Raw genomic sequence first — 25827 nt, forward strand, 5'->3', positions numbered from 1 at the left:
GAATATATTTGTCCAGCATCAGAAATACAACCATCTTGCAAGTTTTCTACCTCAGCCACTATGGTGACAAACTTTAAAATGATAATACTACTACTTTTACACTATTCTGGTGTCTTAGGAAGGCATCATCAGTGTCTATCCACAGCACAAGCTGCTTATAAATCAACTAGAACGAAGTCAGGAGATTGCTGTAATGTCTCTTAGGAAATTAATGGATTCTATACTCTATGTACCTTCAATCACAATTCCCGCAGTAGTTGTTCTTATTGTTAGCAGTAGTATCAGTTTTGATCGATGCGTCTATGTCTCACTAGGAAATGGAGCGAGGAAAAACCGACATGAATATTTTCGAGAGCTGACACATTGAGGCACCACCCACGCCCTGATGCACGAAAATGCACACGAGCAAGCAGCAACTTCTTATTATGGATTAAGCACCATGAACAGTAGCCAAAGGAGACGTAACGGATGTTTACAGTAGCATCACCACGGTTCTGGCAGCATTCCTCATACACAAAAAGTTCTGGTCTAATGTAAGATAGTTTTGCCCATGTGTAGGATAATACAGCAATTTTGTCCTGACACCACGATTCTCGAATAGAACCCCCTCACGCTATTGAAGGTGATGTATGTGGCATCAGTCCAGTCTCCTACATAACAGTCTAGGGAATGGCTTAATTCTGATAAACGCATTGATTCTTCGCTTTAATATTTCAGGAATAACATTGCTTGTGAGAATCAACTGTAATTCGATAATATCTATACTTGACTGCATGTGTGAGAACACAGCTATTGGGCTTGAAATGTTCCGCTTGCCATAATATAGCGCCTCTTGTCGTCTCTGTTGCCGTATGCATTACGAAAACCAACGTAGTTTACAGAGACAGGGGGAGGATTAAAACTGAATGCAGCCAGAGCATAATGTTTAAGCTTTTCACGGTCTTGAGTGGCCGGGTACCCCCAATCCACCTCATTTTTCAGAATTTTATAGTACTTTTTCTCTGTTTTATGTATTCTCAGTCAATTTGCGTAATTTTGCAAGTTATTTTACCGAATTCTCAAATGCCGTCGTATTTACTTCAATTCATCGTATTTCCTATCTATTTTTCGTATTTACACCAGGTTTTCCTAGATTTTTATTGATTATATGTCATTTTTTCATATTTTTTGATAGTTTTCCGAATGTATATAGTCATATTGTTGGCATACCCGTGCGTTGTTCGATTTTATATGAGTATCTTTGGGTGTCCTATACACCAGCCTACAAAAAATACCAAGAATTCCGCTCTTCCCGATGACCTACATGCATGCATTGTGGAGAGGAAGATCATAAAAAGTATAGTAACACCCGACTCATATCTAGATGAAACTACAAGCGGTGAAGATTGGAAACTCGTAGTCCGGAAACAAAGAGAGGTTGTCTGTAGATTCATGTAGCGATTGACTTGATGGAAACTCAAAGTCTTTCACAATTCTACATGTTCGTATGACTTCCACTCTACTGTGTATCAATCTGCACCAGAGAGTTGCATGTGTACTGAGTTGGTTTCTGTTGCTGCACTAATATTTTCTCCCATAACATATGTCCTTATTGCTTACCACATGAGCTTCGGTACTTTTGTTTACACCTTTTGACTGTGATATGTCCCACAACCATGTCAGGACATCTACAAACTGTAGATTTCAGGTATTTTTTATGCTAGTAATAAGTTATTCGTTAGTTTACAGTGTGTCAACTGCACTTAGCAACCTGGAACGTGAGAGTTTCTCTTCTCCATACCTAAAGAGTGCGCACCTCTGGCAATGTAATTTATAGATGAACAGTTAGAAAGTTCAAACCGCAACCGTTCGCCGATGGCAGCTCCACACACATACATATAAAGAGTATGTGAGCGTACTACCAATCTCGATTTGTTGTGTGTTGTATTCGACACTGCTACAACCCCTCCAGTAGCGAAAAACTCTTCACAAAAGGATTCTGTAGGTATGTAAGTACATTTAAATTCATCCTGCTAAAGAGAATAACATCTTTGATGCAAATTATATTACCGATATTTCGCAATAATATTGTCTAAATGCTCCAATAATAACAGCAAACCAAGGCTCCCTCTATAGACTTAAAGCTCTTCAATAATGGCAAATGGTCATTTTTGTGCTAGATGTCCGTTGGAAGACTGGAGAAAACCTTTCGTGAGTATTATTCTTATGTACAAGATAGAACAGCACATTAGTCAGACTGTATAGTACAGCACTGTACTCGAATGTGCCCACTCCAACCTCTGAATTTTGGTCATCTGTAATCGGTAGCACTGCACTTGGTTGGATGTCGCAGAATAATGAGATGAGAATTGTATCCTACAGTTCAGTGTAAAAACTATAAAGATTTTGCTTAGAAAATTGAAAGAAAATGGACACTAAAAGAAAGAGGACATTTATTCTCATCGTAGCTACAGTGAGGAGAGATAGAGATGAGGGGGGGTAGGGCAGGGGGTTAAGATTGCCTACAAGCAGGTTAGTTCGTGACAGCCCGTCAGGGAGCATACAGCTGCAACTATTGCCCCTTTGCAATCTTGCTGTAGTTGTGTTATTACAATAATTTTTTTCAATCCCCAGTACATGTCTTGAATCATGACCCATCATTTTCTTTTCGTGACAATTTTGATGTGTAATTAGAACAGTGAAGCATTTTCCATCAGTTGTGGTAGCGTGTATTGGTATTGATTATCTGGGCTGCAGGGTGATTGCCAAGCAATGCAGGGTGAGTTGTCTGTAGCAAACTACGGCAGCGATAGAACAGTCCTAAGCTGTATACTTACAGGTAATACACTTATTAAACTCCTCTCCGTCCAAAACCAGCATCTTGTCAGATGAAAATATTTCCCACCCAAAAAACAAATTAAGTATAGTACCTTCCACTACAACCTTTTTCCTGCCAGCTTGTACGCGAAGGATTGAGTTTGAGTACGTCTGCCACTAACTTTGAGTGGCAATGTGAAATTTTTTCCCAGCAATATAACACCAGTGGTATGGCATCTTTAATTTTTGAGTTGTATTTCGATTTTAGGCACTGTTTGTGTGGCACTATGTGTAGAGTTGTGTAATTAGGCCTGGTTCTTATAATAAATTACATAATTAAGCCCAATCCTTATTTCAGTATCCCAACCAAAACAAATAAAGTACAGTGACCTAAACTTCCTCTCCTGCGTCTGGGTAGTTTCCATGTGTTCGGTAGTACACTTGGGGTTTTGGCCCAGAAGGACCAGGACTAAGTCTTGGAAATTGTTCCACCATTTTTAATTTCCCGCGAGTTTCCGGGTGGGGGTTGGGGTAGGCCATCAGCAAAGCTGCAGGGGAAAGAAATTCCCACCATTTTTTAAGTTCCTCCAAAATTTTAGAATTCCCGCCAAATTATAGAATTCCCACCAAAATTCTAAATTCCCATCAATAGAGTTGGTGGGGGAGGAGTGGGGATGGGGAGGGGGAATGGATGGGGACCCATATCAGGCTGAGGAAAACACATGAAACCATCTGGGGGTGGCAGGTTGGTTTAACGTCATTGGGCAGGGTTGGGTAATCAATTTATCAATTTAATTAATTTGGATATCAATTTGATATCAAAAGTGTCCTAGCACTACCATCTCACTATTACTGATTGTGCTCTCCTTTGGAAAGTTGCAACAACAGATAACAGTAGCGAAATGCAGGAAGACTTGTGAGAGATCAACGGTTGATACAACTGAACATTCACGTGAGTAAGCGTAATGTATTGCGCATAAATAGGCAAAAAGATCTATAACTTCTCGATTCTGCTGTTGACAATAGATCACGGGAAATGGTAACATCCGTTAAATTCCTAGCAGTAATCATCTGAGGTGACCTAAACTGGAATGAATGAGTAAAACTGACTGTACGGAAAGAAGGTGTCATGATTCGGTTAATGAGAAGAATCTTAAGGAAAATCGATTCATCCAAGAAAAAAGTGACTAGCAAAACACTTGTTCAGTCGATTCTTCAGTATTATTGATCGGTCTGGGATCTTTAAAAAGCTGAATTAGTAAAGGAGATGGAGAAAATCGATGAGCTGCGCGTTTCCCCTTGAGATCATTTACTCTGAAGAGCCCAAGAAACTGGTACACCTGCAGGGCCCCCGCGAGCAAGCACAAGTGCCACAACTCAACGTGGCATGGACTCTAATGTCTGAAGTAGTGCTAGAGGGAATTGACACTATGAATTCTGCAGGGCTGTCCATAAATCCGTAAGAGTACGAAGGGGTGAAGACCTCTTCTGAAGAGTCATTGCAAGGCATCCCAGATACGCTCAGTAATGCTCATTTCTGGGGAGTTTTGTGGGTAGCGGACGTGTTTAAACTCAGGAGAGTGTTCCTGGAGCCACTCTGTAGCCATTCTGGACGCGTGGGGTGCCGCATTGTCCAGCTGGAATTTCCGAAGTCCACCGGAATGCACAATGGACACAAATGGATGAAGGTAACCAGACAGGCTGCTTTAGACAGGATGCTTACGTACGTGTCACCTGTCAGAGTCGTATCTACTCGTGCCCCATATCACTCCAACTGCACACTCTCCGCACCATTATAGAAACCTCAACCAGCTTGAACAGTCCCCTGCACGAGGTTGTCTCCATACCTGTACACGTCATCCGCTAGACAAAATCTGAAACGAGACTCTTCCGACTAGACAACTGGTTTCCAGTCCAATGTCGGTGTCGAATGGCCCAGGTGAGGCATAAAGCTTTGTGTCATGCAATCATCAAGGGTACACAAGTTAGCTCCAAAAGACCATTGTTGATGACCCAGCATTGAAATGTGCAGCAATTTGCGGAAGGGTTGCACTTCTATCGCGTTGGACGATTATCTTCAGCCGTCGTTGATTCCGTTCTTGAAGGATCTTTTTCCGGCCGGAGCGATATCGGGGATTTGATGCTTTACTAGATTCTTGATATTCACGGTACACTCGTGAAATGTTCGTACGGGAAACTCCCCACTTGATCGCTACCTCGGAGATGCTGTGTCCCACAGCTCGTGCGCCGGCTATAACACCATGTTCAAACTCACTTAAATCTTGACGTCATTGTAGCAGCAGTAACAGATCTAACAACTGCGCCAGATACTTGTTATATAGGTGCTGCCGACAGCAGCGCCATACTCTGCCTGTTTATATATCTCTGTATTTGAATACGCTTGCCTGTACCAGTTTCTTTGCCGCTTCAGTGTATTTGAAGCGAGAGCGTTGCGGAGATGGCAACAAACCCCAGTGACACAGTGGTAGACGCTACAAGAGATGCTTTGTGTATCACGGAAGCGTTCACTATTGAAAAGAGTCGATCAATATAGTCCTTCCTGCAACGTACGTCTCGCGAAATGACCCCAACGAGAAGAAAAGACCACGACGAGAAATCTCAGACATTAGAGCTCTTACAGATATTTTTTCAATGCACAAATCTAGAAAGGAACCGGGAAGGGAGGAAATGTTTGTGTTGCCAGAATTACCCTCAAAAACGCATGGTAAAGATGGCTTGTGGAGTATAGGTGTAAATGTTCATTGTAATTGAAAATGTGTACTCAGATACGTTGTCGACCCCGTCGATCACAGTGGTGAAGGCTGTAGAAAGTGAACAGACTTATTTTGGCAGCGTAATGTGCAACTATTTTATGCTGTGAAAACTGATAACGCGTGCCTTCCCCATCTCGTACTGTGATGACACCGTTCTTGCATCCATATGTATTCACGAATCGTTCTTGTATACATTTACATCAGTGTTTGTGTTTTTTTGGAAGTCAGTAGTTCACAAATGTTTCGGGTAGTCATTGTTTATTTTTTCTCTTTACCTCGTCAGATGTCCGTGGGTTGGAGCAGTAATTCGCACAGACACGTAGGTGTTTCCTGCGTCCAATGAAGATGCGACTGTCTGGAGCCTCACTGGGGTAGTCGTTTCTGTGAGACTCTCTTGCATTTCCTCCGAAGGTCGGGTACATCCGGTTTGCTGCTGTAAAAGAAGTAAATAGTAAACAGTTCTCTGCAACAACGTGTTGTTCGCTTTTTAACCCATGTCTAATACGTTAATCTATATTGGGATTTATTTTTACACAACGCATGACGATGAGCTTCCTGGCTTCCAAATATACTGGAGACAAACATGTTAAAGAGAGCAATATTTCTGACAGACTGCTATTATATGAGGTAAAAACTACATAAAGAAGAACGTCGAACTATGGATGTTTACGATCAAAATTCGTAATCAATGAAAAGACCCTTTTAACGACAAATGTGTCTTCTGAAGGCATGGTGTTCGACAGTAGTGTGGGAAAGTGTCATACGGCACGCAAAATACAACTGGATCCATATTAAAGTATCAATTCCCACCTCTGTTCCATTCCGCTAGAACCAGGAGTGTATTTCACAGTACATTAGAAGTACTTTTTTAATTATGTGCTTCTGGTAGACATTAGGCCCAGCAGTTATCATGATGCAGTGTAAGTTTTAAAACATTTGTTTTCACTTACTTTTTCTAAACAACACATTAGTACATTAAATAATCACCAGAGCATTACAGTTTGAAATCCAATCTTGAAGACAGATGTAGAATATCTTTTCATCTGAATGGAAATAATAGTTGTAATTTTGATTGCTCATTATGTTAACAAACATGTTCCTAGAGTAACAGTTAAATGTGCAATGATCGAAATTTTGAACTTTGTTTTACATTCTCTGTAAGTCTTCATGATGTATCACTATTACAGCTGTGCTCTACCAAAACTACTGTTTCGGCCATTTGGATATACTGCGGACATGACATGGTAAATGGTAGTATTGGTATCAACTTCGTCCTGCGCCACTGTGCATTGCTGCCAAATTTATTCAACATGGCGGCCACTCCCCCATCTCCTTCTCCCTGAGGGGTAGATGTGGCAATGTCGAACAGCTAATATCACCACCCCTCCATCACCACGCCTCCCCCATATCCCACTTTCCCTCGCCCCTCCTCTCCCCTGAATTCCATCCCCTTCTCCACTTCCCATCCCCTCCCCCACTTGTGAATTGGCAGGAAAAAGTCTGTTCTGAGCTGCTCCCCCTGTCCACACTATTTCTGATGTATATGTTCACCTCGAAGTTTGAAGACCGATTGCTCTAGTTCTCAATACCGCCACCAGAGGGTGCTCGAAACTGTCCTACAGCCGCCCCCACACTTTCTGCTGCCCACTGCATCCACTTTTTCCGATTGCGTGTCTATTGTTCACCCTGTTGTATGCCCTAATCGACAATACCTCTCGAAATTGGCACGACAATGCTAAAACGATAACTAAAACAATTCTATAATCTGATCTATACCTCGAAAAACGCATCGTAAATGGCCTGAGCATAGCGGCATATCGCGAAAAAAACTTTGATCTTTACATGGAAAAATTTTAAAGAAGAAGAAAGTGCTTGGTCTTGGTGAGAAACAGTCCATCTGTACTATGTATCAAATTAATTGTTTAACAATTTGTAGGAATCAAATAGATCATGTAAAACACTTACCACCCTCTTAGGGTGATTCTTCTTCGTACTAAAATATATTTTCAACGCTTGATAATCACATACAAACATTTTGCAAACCACGTAATTAAATTTCTGTCACAAATAAATGCTAGCGTTAAATATATCTCAGGTCTTGTATGCACCAACATTTGAGAAAACAAGCAATCTCTTCCATCACAACATTTCCACCTTACACTGAACATACCTGGGGACAAAAACTTGATTGCGGACATTCACGACCACGAAGTACGTACCGTCCCCTAATTGCTGGGGAAACGCGCTGGCTCTGGCCGGGAGAGGCCCGTACATATTTCATCCGCGCCAGCAGTTGCGGACCCATATCCAGCCATACCAGACGCTCAAGAGGCCAGAGAGACTGTCATCGTGAACGCAAAACGGTTAACCAATCGGGACAGAGGTTATATATACTCTCATCATGGTTCAGTCGCCCTCATTTTGACTCTGTCTACAGGTGCGCTGTTTTGAGTTTTCGCCGCCAAGATCAAAAGCTTCCCATCATCATCATCATCATCAGACACCAGCAGTGCTAGCAGCAAACGCCTCCGAGTTGAGGAAGAGGAAGTACTGTGTAGTTACAAAACATGCTTACATCTTCAGTGTGTGTGTGTGTGTGTGTGTGTGTGTGTGTGTGTGTGTTTATATTTAGGAACAAGTTAGAAACGGCGGGCATTTGGTATTTCTGTTGGGTTTATTTACTCAGCAAGTGTGTGATCTTTGGCACTTCACACTGTTGAAACTTCTCACTCAGTACTTTTCTCGTTGGATTATAATAGTTGTATTAGGGTTTTTGTCAGAAAGTGTGAAGACTAGCCAAGGATGATTTTTTTGGTGCTTACACTACTGGAACTTCTCACTGCAGAATTTTATTTACTATGATGCGTAGAAAAAGGTGTTATTCTAAATCTTCTGTGTGTGTGTGTGTGTGTGTGTGTGTGTGTGTGTGTGTGTGTGTGTGTCACTATATTTTAGATATGTAGTTCTTGTTATTTTTCACCTTCCAGCTGTATTCCAGTCTTTTTTTTTCTTTGTTTCAGCGTACATTCATGAAATGCAAGAGAGCTAAGTCGCGAGCTGGAGGATGAAAGAGAAGTTGCTAGTACAGAGCCTCAGGAGCAGTCTCCTCCTGCCGTGTCTCCACCAGCACATCAACCTTGTAGGTACATTTTTTTTTCAAATCTTGCGGTATACACCCACGTTACAGGAAGAAGAAGAAGTGAGTTTATATTTCTTGTTACAATAGACGACCTCAACGAAACTGACGATGCAATTGACAGATATCCTAACGGGGAATATTCCTCACTGTCACTCTCTGCCGTACCACTCTGACAGCTGTGGGTCTCCACCCCTCTAGTTGCTAGATCTCTGACACCACAGGCAACTGAGACTGGCTTTCTGTCCCATCCTGTTAGTGACGGATACCAGGTTAGTGGCGCCATACTGCAATTAAACTACTCAGTGATTGAGGATGCTTTTGACGAGCAGATCTCAGTTACCCCTATAGAGAATGCTGTGAGAGGGTACCATGATCCGAGCATCTTCCTTGAAGCAGGCATTCCCACTACAGAAAGAAAAATCACCAAAATCATTAATGATCCACGATATCGGTCAATGAAGAGTGCTGCATTATTGCGCTGTGAAATAACACAGCCCCTCAAAAAAAAAAAAAAAAATTAAAGTGATGTCCTGGATCACCTCAATCGCTGAGTGGCTCCGTAAATTCACCTTGAGTGCTATATGGGCCCCGTTTTCCGAAATGGAAGTTAGAGGTTCAGGTAAAGCACTCAGCTGTGTACTATATCTAGACAACCACTGTCATGTCCATGATACAGTCAATGGCGGGCACAGCTACATCGAGCTTCCTTAGGATATTTCAGCTAAGATGGCTCGTATTAATGTCCAAAAATAAAGAAGACAGCTATTGTTTTGCATGGTCGCTGCTGGCTTGCAAGAGAAATTACAATCATAAGGATCATCCGAAGTACCCAACTCGATACACTAGAGGTACTGACGTTCGTGGACTTTATAATTTTGATGGTATCGAGTTTCCCTTTACACTCAAGGACATTCTTAAAATTGAGGCACAGAATACCAATATATAAGTTCACGCTTATTGGCTGGGCGCTTGTAACTCAGATGATAAGTATAGAACAGAGTCGTCAGACGCGTTCATTTCTCGGAATTTGCTAATCACCATAAGATGCATGTGAATTTGCTGTTCACATATGAGGAGCATAAGGAGAAGTATTATCATTACAGCTGGATCAAGTATGTGTCCGCCCTCTATCCCCCCAATTGTCAGAAGATCATCATATAAAGCATATTTGCTTAAGATGTCTGAATTATTTTTCCACGAGTGACATTTTAGCAATCATTAAGCAGTTTGCTTTATCAGGAAATCGATACGTGCTATAATGCCTACCAAGGAAAACAAATTCTTTAAGTTTAAGAAGGCATTCCACCAGAAGCAATGCCGCTTACTAGTTTACACTGATTTAGAACGCCAACCTCGCTCCTGTGACACGCTGAGAGGGTGGCCCCACAGTCTCACATAGTAATTTCACAGAAAAATATGTACCGTATGTGGCTGTAAGGTGTCAGGCAAATCCAACACTCAGAGCGTCGTTGCGCGAAAGTGGTAGGGAGACACGATATAGAACAATCAGATACCACCATGGATGTTTAGAAAATGCCGACCCTGCCAGGATGGTAAAATACCATGATTGAAGGTCGACCACATGGCTAACTAGGTCAGAAAAATACCTGCTGAAAATTTTTCGTACTGAAAAATTTTTTTTTTCTCAAGTTATACATAGTCGAAAACAGTAGCTGCAGCGATTGATAGTAAAGGTATTCAATAGAAATGAGTCTGGCAGAGACAATAGCAGAATTAAGTTATGAATTTTAATATTGTTAGAATTAAGTTTTCTCTCCAATGCAAGCGCATAGGTGGCTGATACATCGTTGACAAGCTGGTTCTGACCCAACAAGTAAGTGAATGGTTTGTCAAGTCGTGTGTGCAAAAAGTTTATGAAACGCGTGAGATCGTATGAGCGCATGTTGACGCGAAGTAGGGCGCGTGAATTGCTTTTAAAACAGAAAAGTAGGGATTCGGAAAGATTAGCAATGGCAGATCGAGACCTTGACAGAATTGAGGTAGAGACCCAGCATGAAAATGGACAGAGAATAGAGGACAGTACAACAGACGATGCAGTATCGCGAGAAATAGGACATATAACGCACCATAACGAGGATACGTCAAGGAATAGAAAACGTAAGTCAGCGTACGACAGAGGTGCAGGAAAGTAGTGACACAGTCGATGAGGATTCTAACTTGCGTCTTGAATACGTAGAACCCATAGTACAAGTAATCAGAGCTCCCTCACCACAGAGTACAAGGAATGCGAGCAGAAACGTGTCACAGCAGAGGTCAATGCAATCGGTTGGGCGAAAACACAGAGCGTAGGACGTCGGAACAAAACGCAATAGGACCCACCAATCTGGCAGAATTATTACAACAAATTACGGAAACCATGAAAAGGCAAAATAAAGACATGCCGAACCAAATTAATATTCAGAATGCAGAAGCCACGAGACAAATGCGTGATATTAAAGAACAAAACAAAAAAATTCAGTTACACGTAAGTCATATTGAAGACGAGGCAAAAGAATCTCGAGAAGTGATAGGACACTTAATAACAGGTCACAATCAATTGAGAACAGACATTGACAAGGTACAAGGGGACGTACAAACATTGCGTAATGACATTCAGGACGAGATCAAAACATTACGTAACAACACCCAGGGAGATGTCAAGAAACTAAAGAAACAGATAAACGTAATTACTAGACAAGCAGCAGGTACAGCGCGTGAAGTTGTTGAAAACACTGTGTTACACAAACGTATCACAAAAGCAGCGCTGAAAAGATATAACAATCGCATAGTCAAAATAGAAGCTCAAACGAAGCGACAATTTCAGAAATTGCGAACAGAGTTGTTGCAAACCATTGAAGAGCGTAGTGAACAGGATCGAACAAGCACAGAGTGTGCAACCACATCCGTATCTGTAACAGCACCGGAAAAACAAGCAATTAACGAAGATATTACGCATTTGCGACTCCAGTCACAGGCGGAAAGTAACATACGTGAAAGCAGACAGCGTGCACAGCAACAAACACGTTTCGAAATTCTTGATGAACAAATATCATCACAAACACATGCGGAACCACAAATGTATGTTTCAAGACAGTCTGGATCGTGCAGCGCATAAAGCTTCACTCAGAACTGCAGAAGTCTCATCTGTTACACCGCCTTTTTGCGTAATACTAGTGTCGATCGTCAATTAAAGCTCATGGTGTTCACATTTGCCACTTGAAGTAAAAATCTGAAACGCGATGATTTTTCTGTTATATAGTTACTGAAAAGCCACATCAGCCACTGTAATTTACGACAAGTTAGATAAGTAATTAAAGATAATTCAGGGTCACTGTAGACCATTTTGATAGTTTTTATCTTTTGTGAAACTTAATTTAAACCTAGATTATAGATGTGATATGGCATAGGTCATCCTTCGATCCATTGTAGAACTTGGAAACCCACTCAGGGAATATTCGTTCACATTTTTGTTGAACGCAGTGGTTTTTACCATCCTGTATTGAAACATTTCCTTTTATCAATAGTGCAATTAATAAACAATGTTTTGTGAGTAGAATAAAATTTCCAATGGTAAACTTAACTGCTTTTTCGACGTTATTTTACCAGCTAACTAAAAATAGGAAAGCCTTAAACCCCTTCCACTAAATTTAGTTAGTATTAAGATTCTTTTACAGGGAGTGCAGTGGATCTGACGCTGAGATCATTTTGTTTATATCATCGCTAGTCTTACTGAACTCTTCTGAGTCCTACATGTCATGTGTGGTCTGGCGTCTCCTTACCAGTAACAGGTCCCAGGTTCAAACTAGTCAATTCCCTAAAAAACACGCTCAGAGCGTCGTTGCGCGAAAGTGGTAGGGAGACACGATATAGAACAATCAGACACCACCATGGATGTTTAGACGGCAGTGTATCAGTTTGTATCGTCCAGCGATTCGAGTGTTAACCACTACAAATCCTGACTGCAGCGCCAAGACCGCTCGGCTAATCCCGCGCGGCTACAAATCTTATGTCATGGATAATACTGCGGTATGGTTACTTACTGAGCACGAGCAACTTTCGTACTTTCGTGGAATATTGATAAGCTTTAACCACCAACATTCCCATGACCACCTTGAGGGAGAACGAAATTTTATGAGGAAGCGGTTGACTGTTACACACACATCAAAAAAAGTTTTGCATCACCCCGGTTCCCAGAACTCCTGAAGGCACACGTTGACTGTGCATACTGCATCACAGACACAGTCCCTTTCACTGTCCAGCGATGTCACTAAACCCCTCCAAAGATGCAATCAACCATGCATGAGCAGTGCCTATTGCATGGAGAGGTTCCGACAGCCGATCAGTTCCAGTCATTCCACCAAGAAGGAGGTACATGGCTCATGTTGTCTGTAGTTCAAGCAAGCCTAAACGGTGAGTACCGCTGTTCAATCGAGTCCGCATTGTTTCTTTGTGCCAGGAAGGGCTCTCAACAAGGGAATTTCCAGGCGTGTCGGAATGAACCAAAGCCGTGTTGTTCGGACATGGAGGAGATACAGAGAGAGGACAATTGTCGATAACATGCCTCGCTCACGCTGCCCAAGGGTTACTATTACAGTGGATAACCACTACCTACGGATTATGGCTCGGACGAACCCTGACAGCAACGCCACCATATTGAATAATGCTTTCCGTGCAGCCACAGGACGTCGGGTTACGACGAAAACTGCGGGCAATGGGCTGCATGATGCGCAACTTCATCCCGTCGTCCATGGCGACGTCCATCTTTGTAACCACGACACCATGCAGCGCGGTACAGATGGGCCTAACAACATGCTGAATGGACCGCTCCCCATTGGCATCACGTTCTCTTCACCGATGAGTGTTGCATATGCCTTCAGCTAGACAATCATGGGAGACGTGTAGGGGGGGAACCCAGTCAGGCTGAACGGCTTAGACACACTGTCCAACGAGTGGGGGGTCCCCTGCTGTTTTGGGGTGGCGTTATATGGGACCGAGTACAGCGCTGGTGGTCGTGGAAGGCGCCGTAACAACTGTATGATACGTGAATGCTATCCTCTGACTGATAGTGCAACCATATCGGCAGCACATTGGCGAGGCATCCGTCTTCATGGACGACAATTCGCGCCCCCATCGTGCACGTCTTGTGAATGACTTTCTTCAGGTTAACGACATCGCTCGGCTAGAGTGGCCAGCATGTTCTCCAGACATGAGTCCCATCGAAGATGCCTGGGATACATTGAAAAGAGCTGTTTATGGACGACGTGACCAACCAATCACTCTGAGGGATCTAAGCCGAATCGCCATTGAGGAGTCGAACAATCTGGACTAACAGTGCCTTGATGATCTTGTGGATAGTATACCACGACGAATACAGGCATGCATCAGTGGAAGAGGACGTGCTACTGGGTATTAGAGGTATCGGTGTGTACAGCAGTCTGGACCATGACATCTGAAGGTCTCGCTTTATGGTGGTATAATATGCAATGTGTGATTTTCATTAACAATAAAATGGGTGGAAATGACGTTTATGTTGATCTCTAGTCTACTTTTCTGTACAGGTTCCGGAATTCACAGAACCGAGGTTAGGAAAAAATTTTTTTGATGTGTGTATTTGTGCGTTATGTTACATAGAAAGGCGGAAACCCCTCATAGGGATCACTGCCATCTTGCAGGGAAGGTCTATAATGCAGCTCACAATACATGCAACTTGAAGTACCAATTACAACGAACATACCCGTTTCTTTTCAGAATTTAAGCGCATTTGACGCTTTTGTTGGCTAATTTCGGTGCGCAGAAAGATCAAGTTTATGTCCCGCATGAGAATGTTGAGAAGTATATTTCATGCTCCAAACGAATGAAACCAAGACTCACTCTCCAGTTCCTTGACTCGCTACGCTTTATTCAGGCACCACTCCAGAAACTTGTTTAAACTGTAGCTCAGAAGGACTTACAAATCACTTGAGCCATAGTTCCTGACGGGGAAAAATATTTGCTTGTGACTAGGAAGTATTCAAAAATGGTTCAAATGGCTCTGAGCACTATGGGACTTAACGTCGGAGGTCGTCAGTCCCCTAGAACTTAGAACTACTTAAACCTAACTAACTTAAGGACATCACACACCCATGCCCGAACCTGCGACCGTAGCGGTAGCGCGGTTCAAGAAGCGCCTAGAACCGCACGGCCACACCGGCCGGTCACACTTCCTAGTCTACAGAGAGAGAAGGACTATTTACAACGTGTACAGAAACGAGACGGCAATTGTAAGAATCGAGGGGCATGACAAAAAATGGTTCAAATGGCTCTGAGCACTATGGGACTTAACATCTAGGTGCTTCAGTCTGGATCCGCTACGGTCGCAGGTTCGAATCCTGCCTCGGGCATGGATGTGTGTGATGTCCTTAGGTTAGTTAGGTTTAAGTAGTTCTAAGTTCTAGGGGACAGATGACTTCAGATGTTAAGTCTCACAGTGCTCAGAGCCATTTGAACCATTTTGACTAGGAAGTGTGTTTTCCCACAAGAGTGTCGAGAGTTATGCAAAAATCAATGAAACTAGATTACCTGACATAAATGCATTCTACAGCAACCTTACAAACAATGCCATAAGGAATGCAAAATTCAACATCTCCACTTTTGGAGAGTATGCACAGCTGTATATGGAGACAGATGTGCACTTGCTTGTAGATCCAAACTCCACATGTACCAATTCCACTACAGGTGTGTGAAAACTCTTTTCAAGATCCAAATTTACTGTATATGGATACAGATAGCTTCATCTTATACCGCGAAGGGCCGCAATCCATATAACATAATGAGGTACTATGATGAAGCATGCGACACTGCTGGGTACGAGGTTGATAATCCTTACGGTACTGTTCCATAGAACAAGAAGGTTATCGGACTTATGAAAGACGATGTGAATGGGTCACCTATTATGGAGTTTGTAGGTCTTCGAGCAAAAGTGTAAGCATATTGCACGTTGGAAGAAGCCATCGAGAGGTCGGCTAAAGGGGTGTGTGGCATCGAGAGCCCTCTTGATGGAAGATTATTTGACTATTTCCAGTGCCTGTAAATTGATGTTTGCAGTGCTCTGCTGCAGCATATGGTGCGGCAAACTAGTATTCGATCGAGTGGACACAAGGCGCACACTGTACTCCAATTTAAAGTCGGTCATTCGCCTAATGACGACAAACAGGTCATTTGTGAGAACAGTACTGAAACTAGGCCTTACTCGCACTATACACTTGATGAGACTTGAGTGTGTGTGTGTGTGTGTGTGTGTGTGTGTGTGTGTGTGTGTGTGTGTGTGTGTGTGTGTTTAAATGTTGTAGGGATGACCTGTTTAGCATAGTGTAAATATTTTTAGTTGTGTATCATGTACACTTATGTAAGTATCCCCTGCACATCATAGGAGCTTACATAGCTGTGTACTATGTGCACCTACAGATATTCCCCAGCACACAGTGTGTCATTTGTAAATATTTCCGTGTATGCTCATGTAGACATCGGTCTCCATGCATATCATATATGCCAACAACGAAAAAATGTCATTCCTAAATATACCTTGAATACAAAATGTGTGCTCCCATTGCTATGTACCATGTACACTTGTAAATAGATCAGTTTTTAAGTTTCAACCGCTGCCAGTCATCTAGCCCGATTAGGTTTTAGTGAAGATAGCTCCCACTCCATCTAAAAACATTCTCAACCAGTGGTACTGAAGAGTATAAAAATATTCTCAACCATTGCTACAGTTTGGTGGACTGTGGAAGGTTTTGATTTTTCTAGTCATAGTTATTAGTAATAGTGTGTAAGCTGAAAGTACCTCTGCATTGAGCATATTAGAATCAAGTGGTAGCAAGTCACAGTAATAATTATCTATGCACTGAATATCGAAACCAAATTGTATCTCAAGACCTAAACTGTACCCCAGAACTATACTGTATCTCAAGAACCAAACTGAATCTGAAGAACTGAATTGTATATCCAGAACTATATTGTATCTCAAGAATCAAGCTGTAACCTCAACAACTAAATTGTTTCTGCGAGAACTGAAAGAATGAAAGATTCATAACAATTCAAACCTCCCCTAATTGTGTATATAAAAGACGTGCAAGACACAGCTGATAGTTCTGAACATGAGTGCCGTTAAGGAGCTGAAGCTTAATATGCAGAATAACAAAATACATGTAATGTTTCCATGGGATTACGCCTGTCGTGCTGCACGTGTTTCCTTATGGGGGCAGGAGGCATGTGTCCAAGTCTGCGGCCATATGCACATAGCAAACGTCTAAAATTATTATATTTCCTGTGCTTGAGCAGAACCACAGATGTGCTACGTACTACCATAGTGTAAAGGAGATAATGTATACATATTTTGAGCGAAAAATTCATTTATTTTTCATCCAACTCAACAGTAATTTTACATTTTCATAAGCAAACACGACAATCTTTTCAACCATCTTCTTCTTGAGTTGGTGGAGAGCAGGGGACACATAGAATTCCAGGTCTTGAATAGTGGCAAACTAAATGATTCGAAGCTTTCATGTGATCTTCTCCTTCCCTTTGACGTAAGTGGTGGTATCCATGTGGTCGAATATTTGAAGCGACGTCACGATATCTTTATACAGTATACCAGGATCATTGCAGCGAATTCCATTGTAGAAACGTGTTAACCTCTTTGCACTCCTCTGTGTTTTAGCACACTTTGCACTCTTGAATGATCTCTGTGATGCATTGTTTGCTGAAAATGTCTCTATCACACTGGCATTTCTGTGTTTGCCATGAATGCAACTTCTGTAAATATGAACTGCCTAAACTGAACATCATATGAACCCTGAACGTCTGTAATGATGTTCACGCCTTGAGGTACCATTGTGAAATGATCTGGATATAGTGCGGCACTTGTTGATTTTTACAACTCATTGCACAACGCCAGTGAGCAGGCAACAGTTAATCACACAGTCATGCAGAACTGGAGCAAACGCTGCAATGTGTTCTGGGAAATGTGCGAAGATTCAAATTCAGTTCATACACCTATAGGTCCAGCTTTAATAATCTCATTCTGTTTTGAGCAGTCTATTACGATTATTGGCTCCAGATCCTTGAATTTCCGTGGGCATAGTAGACATCCCTTCTCTTCTTCATAGTAAGAAGCACGGAAACTAACATACATGTCATACGCTAGCTGTATACCTTTTCATCCCATTGCAGGTGTAAATTGTCATATAGGTAGAATCTAGAGTTGGTTAACCAACAGCTGTCAAATTTGATGGAATCATTTGGTGTAGTCTCTCTTCTATTTGTCTGAAACGAAAGTATGATGAATCTGGGGGTCTCTAACTGCACAGAGGTTTTCATAGACTACGTTTGACTGCTTGCAGTTGGTAGCGCTGGGTACTCAACAATCTCCCATGACTGGAAGATAAAGGTAGAAATACACCAGCATTCCAAACTTTTAAAAGCTTCAAACGCTGCTCATCAGATACAGTGACGTCTGGCATTTTCCATATTATTTTATTGATGGTGATCTCGTTCTTCTCTCAGGCGCCTTGAGTGCATGAGTTACCTGTTGCACTCTGTACCAGAACAAGTTCCTGTTTAGAATTTAGAACAATTCACCACATGTCCTCAAATTATCCCATAAGCAGTTTCAGAGGTGTAGGTGCAGAAAATTTCTTGTAATTCTACACTGTTCTACCCACTGTCCCATGTATGAACCACCCAGCATTTTCTAAACCGTTCAGATCCAAGGGAGAAGCAGGGACATACATTATAAGAGTTGATGTTATACCTGTATTGTTTATGTCGTAAATCTTGACCCCTTTAACATCGTACCATATCTCATGAAACAGGAACACAAAAGCATGACGTGTAAGGTTCGATGCCACTGGAGGTACCATCTTTTTTGTAAATGATCCATTAAGACATATGAAACTCCTATATGGGAGGATCAAAGCATCTTAGTGTTTGATGACAATCCTAATTTCAACGTTCTTGCGGTTGAGGCATAAGGTCTGTCGCATAAAACACTCATCATATTGCGAGATTTCAGATCTACTGGTTTAAAAAACTTGTAGTTTGCACGTGCCTCGCTGTTGTGCTGTAAATTGTGACACTGTGCGTTGCGTACATTGGTTTTATACCTGGTGCCTATACTGTCTTCGTTGACAGTATGAGGATGATGGGAATCTGGTGGCTGCTGGAAGTCCCGGCTGATTGAAGGCCACCGCTGCTTCCAGTTCCGACAGGTTCCAGAGAGTTGAATGTCGTCGTCGTCGTCGTCTCTTTCGCCTTTGACAGTTCCCAACTGGTTGAAGCTCACCTCCGCTTCCGCGTCCCTGCACATTCGAGGTCACTGCTGGTTCCAATTTAGATGCAGCTGTACAAATGTTCCTCACCACTGATCTTTTATCTTCTTCCAGTTGATGGGGAGAATCTGTAAATTGTATGAATCAATCTATTGTTGAGATAGAAGTTGGCAACTGTGTAATTTCGCAGAGAGTTCATCAATGGGTTCAGTAACTGGTTTAAAGGTTTCTCTCAGTGTTTGCTCTCAATCTAAATGTACTCACTTTAACAGCAGTAACTTCTCTCGGACAGCCTTCTGTGTCACAATGACCTTATGCTTAGTCGGCATTTTGTTATATACTAAGCGGGCTTCCTCAACAGAACATGTCTTATATATGCTCCTATCAACCTTTGTAGTTCAGTCTCGCACATTATCTTCAGTTCTATCAATCTTTACAGCTAAGTCGTTTACTTTCTTTTCAAGTGGGGTAACACTAGCAACTAATGCGTTGGCCGAGCGGTTCTAGGCGCTTCAGTCTGGAACCGCGCGACCGCTACGGTCGCAGGATCGAACCTGCCTCGGGAATGGATGTGTGTGATGTCCTTAGGTTAATTAGGTTTAAGTAGTTCAAGTTCTAGGGGACTGATGACCTCAGATGTTGAGTCCCATAGTGCTCAGAGGCATTTGAACCATTTTTTGAACTAATGCGTTGATTTCTCTCAGAATCTGTAGGGAATAGATCTCTAGGCCATTAACTCTATTTTAGAGAGATGGAAACTTTCCATCTATGTGTAGAAGAATTCTCTGTTTATGTACACCCAGCGTCTCAGGTGGAGTGCCTGACATGCAGACAGATTTGTCCATGGCTTGATGTATACTAACATTCTAGCCTCAAAGCCTCTTCCAAGTTGCGTCTATACCTACCATCATTCAGCTTTCTTGTTTTACCATAAACGAGAAACCCATACTCTGTGTGTGATTCCAGCAGTCTCCACATATTTTTACAGATTCATTGAATGACGCATCAGTCGCTTCATTTTCTTAGTAAATGTGCTTTAAATTCAAATTGTCTTGTGAAGGCTATAATGAAGTTGACATTATCCCTCACCAACAGTTTTGGACTTCTGGAATATGTCTGACTCAAATAAAACACATCATCACCCATATGATGTCCGAAACTGAAACATCGTAGAACTTGATCCTGGTTTTCCACAGCAACATCATCGAACTTGAAGACAGTGCGTGGCTTTACTTTCTGTGGTTGGAGGACTTCACTGGTTTAAGTGAATGTCGTGTATTTTACGCCATGTATCCTAATCTTCCTCTTCCTCTTCTTCTTCCTCTTCCTCTTCTTCTTCTTCTTCTTCTTCTTCTGGTCTTCCTCCGTGACATCACAGGACCAGACCCTTACAACAAAGTCCTTATGTCGAGGACACTTCATACATCCTGCCATGATACCGACTACACTAGATATTGACGTGCATTAGGCTTTTTTAGAAAATATATGTCATCAACTAAGCTAAAGATTATACATACACCTGAAAGCGTCGTTTACCATTCAGTTTATCAATGACATGATTCACACAACGTTCTGCTGTTGTAGTATTGTAGATATTGCACTGAAAATACTGATAGCTATAATATCGTTATTATTTTTATTCAGTAGTCGTTTACAGGGTGCACCACTGCAACAAAACCAATTGTTTCTTTCTTCATCTTAATACTTGTACAGAATTTGGCAAATAAACCTTTCTTGTATACACAGAATTCAGCTTTCATTTCCCTCAAAGTGATGGGTATCCCTTCAGTTTCTTCTTTTGGCACCGTGTTGATGCAGTGGTCTAAATCGTCTACTTGCGCACTATACGTATGGAGACAGTTCAAAATGTATTTACACACAGTTTGAACATAAGGCAACCATCTATTAAGTCTTTCCAACACAATGATTTGCACCATCTGTAGACCGAATAAGTTCATAATGGTGGAGTGCTGTAAATAAATGGAACGACCACCTGATCTCAGCATGAGTGCACCACCGATGTCCAATGATGTTATAGATAACGTCAGACCAGCACACCAAATATCTGGGAGAGAATGGGATGGATTAGACTCTGTGGTCATCTGTTGACTGATGTAGGGTTCTACATTGCACAAGTCATCTTATTCCAACTCCGTAAACTGCACTTTGTCAGTTCTCGGTGCATTTTCGATCTCTAACATATCGTGCCAGTGACTATCCACTGGTGCTTCTATACCAGTCTTTGAGCTGTTAAATTATAATTTGAAGTGAATGGTATTAGAACACTGGAAGGAACTGGCAGCTACTCATCCACCACTACTACACTCTGTCCTTGCAGTAACACTGGAATGTTTTGGGATGGTGCTTACGTCAGAGGCCAGCACTGATCTGCACCGTGTGGAGTAGGACCCTCAGTACATTTCTTCTTGGAGTCAGAGGGTGGCTGGGTGACTTCGTTACAGAAGTCGACGTTGAAGATGGATAATAGCAGCTTGTCCTGCTCCAAATGCTGGTGAGGTGCACTACATGATCCCATGGTGCTGCAGGTCCTGAAAAGTCTGATGTTGCTGCCGGTCCCAACAACAACGTGGCTGCTGCTGCTGCCAGTCTGGATGCATTGGAGGCTGCCGAACAAATAAGGGAAGCAATAAGCACCCACTACATAGACATGTAGTTTGACAAAGAGATGGAACTTGACAGAGAAAAGGAAGAAGTACTATGTGCAGTAATAGTAGCACAGACATTTAATGACTACTTACTCTTCTGCTTCTTCCTATTATGATGGGAGACGTTGGATGATCTCGGCTGCTGTTGGTGTTGTTGTTGTTGTTATGGCTGAGACTGATGGGCTACATCGTTCAGCTTCTATCCTCTACATCACTCTCATGTGACTGGAAGTAGCATTCATGCATTCTTATTGGCTTACATCAGTTTTCAGGCGGTGGACGGCAGGAATGCGTGTTCCTGTTGATTCTCAAGTGAAGTATATTGGAGGTGGGGAAGGGGGGGGGGGGTCAAAACCCATTTAAGGTTCCCTCAGTGGCTGTTTTTTGAACTAACTCAGTCGTCCAGGATTGTTGGTGAAGAACACACAGTTGTCTCTTACAAATATTGATGGGCCATTTTGAAAAAGGTAGACAGTTCTAGCGCAGGTAGCAATCTGTATGAGCTGCGAAATGCATCTTCAGTCACCCTGCTACATCACCATTATTTGCTGAAAAGTATTCTTCTTACGCTCATCCAATATATTTTGTTACCAATCATGTAGGGAGCTATTAATGCAGTTCTCAGCTGCATGTTTACATGGAGTACACTTATTAAATTCCTCTCTGTTTGACACCAGCACTCATCAATTGAACACATTGTAAACACATAGATGCTTACGCCAGAGTGGAAGAGTGGCTTGTCTCTTTGCTCTTTGGAAGACTGACTGGATTTATCATGAAAGATCAGCAGCTACAGCACATGCATCTGTCAGCATGAGTTGCGAAATGCAACTTCACCCCATTAAACTGTATCACCGTTATTTGAAGGAAAACATTGTTGTTACCCTCACCCAATATCTGTGCTTTCCAAGCCTCATGCAGGACGCTCTGGACACAGTTCTCAGCTGCATGATTATATGTAAATGGATGTTCAACTCTTCCCTGTCTGAAACCAACATTTCATCTACTGAGCACATCGTACAGACAACTGGTGAGATCCTTGCACACCAACAGCTCAGCACAGAGTGTTTTCCCACCAATTCACAAGTGGGGGAGAAGAGAGGAAGTGAGGGAGGGTGGAATGGAAGTGGGGGAATGGAAAGTAACTGGGAGAGGGGGGAGGAATGGGTGTGGTAGTGACATCATTGCGACGTTGCATATCAAACCCCAGGGAGAGGAGGTAAGAGAAGCCTCCATTTTGAATAAATTTTGCAACAATGCAGAGTATCTCAGGACGAAGTTTATCCCATCACTAATGATAGGATTGCCAATGGTATTGGTGTCACTGGTAAGGAAAGAAACATGAATGTGTGAGAGAGAAACTTGTAACCGATGACCTCTCTTTGTTTTATGTTGATTTGTTTTGCACATAATTGGAACCACACGTCAGTCAGTGTTAGGCCACTGACTATTTTACATCCTTACAAAATATAAATCCATTTTATAAGAAATAAAAATTTGAAGAGCACGTAATTTCTCTGCTTTTATGCAACCAAAGCAATTACTTCTGATGCAAGGACAGTTTATATGTGCAAACATAAAAAATCTATCTAATTTTTGTTGTTATTTTGTATTCAACAGATCGTTTTCCATCTTGATAAAAGGCAAAAGTGTCTTGTTCTTACAAGTAAGTGCGGAAGTTGTTTATGAATACTGGAAAGATGTTTTATATAAGCTCGACGAAGTGTTAAAACAATGTTTGATATGTTTTTGTATAGAGTTTTTCTATTTTTGTAGGAAACTGTGTTTTATAGCACTGATGATGAATCTGTATTGTTTTCTTTATTTCTACTACAACATACCCCTGTTTCATTTTACAAATCAACATTTTTCTTTGACAGTTTCAATTTTGCAATACATACTATTTATTTTTAAGTAACAGACAAAAGGATAACGATGTTGAACAAAAATGTTCCATAACTTATGCAGCACTTACATGTCCTCACTCAGATTCTAGGTTGTTCTCCCTTCTGGTTTCTAGAGGAACCTAGCAAGAGACTAATTGCGTACACAAACAAAGCAATCGAAATTAGTGTAACGGCCTATAGGTATGCAACACACTTAACATACAGGTAACACAGCTACGATGTTAATTGTCCAAAGTTCCTTGGAAAACTGTCATAGTGTACAGTTACTTATGATAATCTACAGTAGTTTCACAACTCTAATCATTAGGCATTAAATAGACATGCTCGTTTGTAATCACTGTATTAATATTGAATTTCTCTATATTAATACTTGGCGATTGCGATGTCACTTACTGTGTCCTATAAGCGACAGTATGTAGCTATGTCTGTATGTAACAGTCACGACGAACAGTGTTGTCAAATAATGTATGATGCCATTCAAAGAAATCTATAAAACTCTGGACTGTCTGCTGCGTGTCTCAGTTACAGTAGTGTACCTCGTTGTTGTTGTAAGTCAGTCTTACCGCTGGAGTCTGGTGCGTCGTGTACCAGCTGTCCCAGACTCTCTCCCGTAGAAGACAGCCGCAGTGTTAGCAGCCTGCCACCCGCAGTAGAGCTAGGATGGTCTCGGCAAGTTACCGAACAGCGGCCATCCTACAGAGACAAGTGAAATACCCTGAAATAAACGCCTGAAAACAGAAATATTGGATGGTTTATTCAAGAGAAAGAGCTGCACAAACTGAGCAAGTCAATTATGCGTTGTTTCACCTCTGTCTCTTAGGCAAACAGTTTCCAGAGTTGTTGAATGCCGTTCTGAGGGAAATCGTGCCAACTTCTGTCCAAGTGTTGCGTAAGATCGTTAAAATCGCGAATTGGTTGAAGGGTTCTGACCATAATGCTCCAAACGTTCTCAGTTGGGGAGAGATCTGGCGACCTTGCTGGCCGAGGTAGGATATGGCAACCATGAAGACAAGGAGTAGAAAATCACACCGTACGTGGAAGGGCATTATCTTGCTGTAATGTAAGCCCAGGATGGCTTGCCCTAAAGGGCAATAACATGGGGAAAGAGATTTTCACTCTGCAGTGGAGTATGCGCTGATGTGAAAGTTCCTGGCACATTAAAACTGTGTGCTGGACCGAGACTCGAACTTGGGACCTTTGCCTTTCGCGGGCAAGTGCTTTACCATCTGAGCTACCCAAGCACGACTCACGCCCCGTCCTCACAGCTTCACTTCTGCCTGTACCTCGTCTCCTACCTTCCAAACTTTACAGAAGCTCTGCTGCGAACCTTGCAGAACTAGCACTCCTGAAAGAAAGGATATTGCGCAGACATGACTTAGCCACAGCCTGGGGGATGTTTCCAGAATGAGATCTTCACTCTGCAGTGGAGTGGGCGCTGAAAACTTTCGGCACACAGTTTCAATCTGTCAGGAAGTTTCACATCAGCGCACACTCCGCTGCAGAGTGAAAATCTCATTCTGGAAACATCCCCCAGGCTGTGGCTAAGTCATGTCTTCACAATATCCTTTCTTTCAGGAGTGCTAGTTCTGCAAGGTTCGCAGCAGAGCTTCTGTAAAGTTTGGAAGGTAGGAGAGGAGGTACTGGCAGAAGTGAAGCTGTGAGGACAGGGTGTGAGTCGTGCTTGGCTAGCTCAGATGGTAGAGCACTTGCCCGCGAAAGGCAAAGGTCCCGAGTTCGAGTCTCGGTCTGGCACACAATTTTAATCTGCCAGGAAGTTTCAGTAAGATGGGGTGTAGGATGCCGTCAAAATACATCACAGGGGTACGTCGATGACATTCAACGCCCTGCGTTGTTGCCCTTCATGTCAAGCCATACTGGGCTAACATTTCAGCAAAATAACGCCCGCTCGCACACGGCCGAGAGTTTCTACTGCTTGCTTTCGTGATTGCCAAACCCTACAGCGCCCAGAATGGTTGCCGGAACTCTCCCCAATTGAGGAGTTCGGTGCATTGTGGGCAGGGTCTTGAAACCAGTTCGGGAGTTTGATGAGCTAACCAACCAATTGTACGGAATTTGACTCGATACCGCTCCGGAACATATCCAACAAGTGGGTCAATCAATGCCCAGCCTAGTAATTGTTTGCATGAGGGCTAGATGTGGACCAACGTGCTACTGATGTATTTTACTTGTTGGAGCTCTTTCTCTTGAATATATTACCCATTTTTTTCTGAAACTTCA

At 42.3% G+C, this 25827-nt stretch overlaps 1 protein-coding gene across 3 annotated transcripts in view; it reads right to left on the reverse strand.

The window, feature by feature from the left end:
- The window catches only part of LOC126267357 (uncharacterized), a 65417-nt gene that overhangs the window by 24436 nt on the left and 15154 nt on the right, over positions 1-25827 (reverse strand). The window contains exons 3-4 of one of the 3 annotated variants that reach the window (XM_049972494.1): positions 24153-24282; positions 5846-6000 (exon numbers count right to left, since the gene is read on the reverse strand). In XM_049972494.1, coding sequence (XP_049828451.1) covers positions 5846-6000; positions 24153-24282 — 285 coding nt within the window. Of the gene's footprint in view, positions 1-5845; positions 6004-17081; positions 21641-24152; positions 24283-25827 lie in introns of those variants that run through there. The other 2 variants (XM_049972492.1, XM_049972495.1) reach the window with 2 other exon arrangements.

This window comes from Schistocerca gregaria, chromosome 4 (genome assembly GCF_023897955.1).
Source record: "Schistocerca gregaria isolate iqSchGreg1 chromosome 4, iqSchGreg1.2, whole genome shotgun sequence".
NCBI classification, from domain to species: domain Eukaryota; kingdom Metazoa; phylum Arthropoda; class Insecta; order Orthoptera; family Acrididae; genus Schistocerca; species Schistocerca gregaria.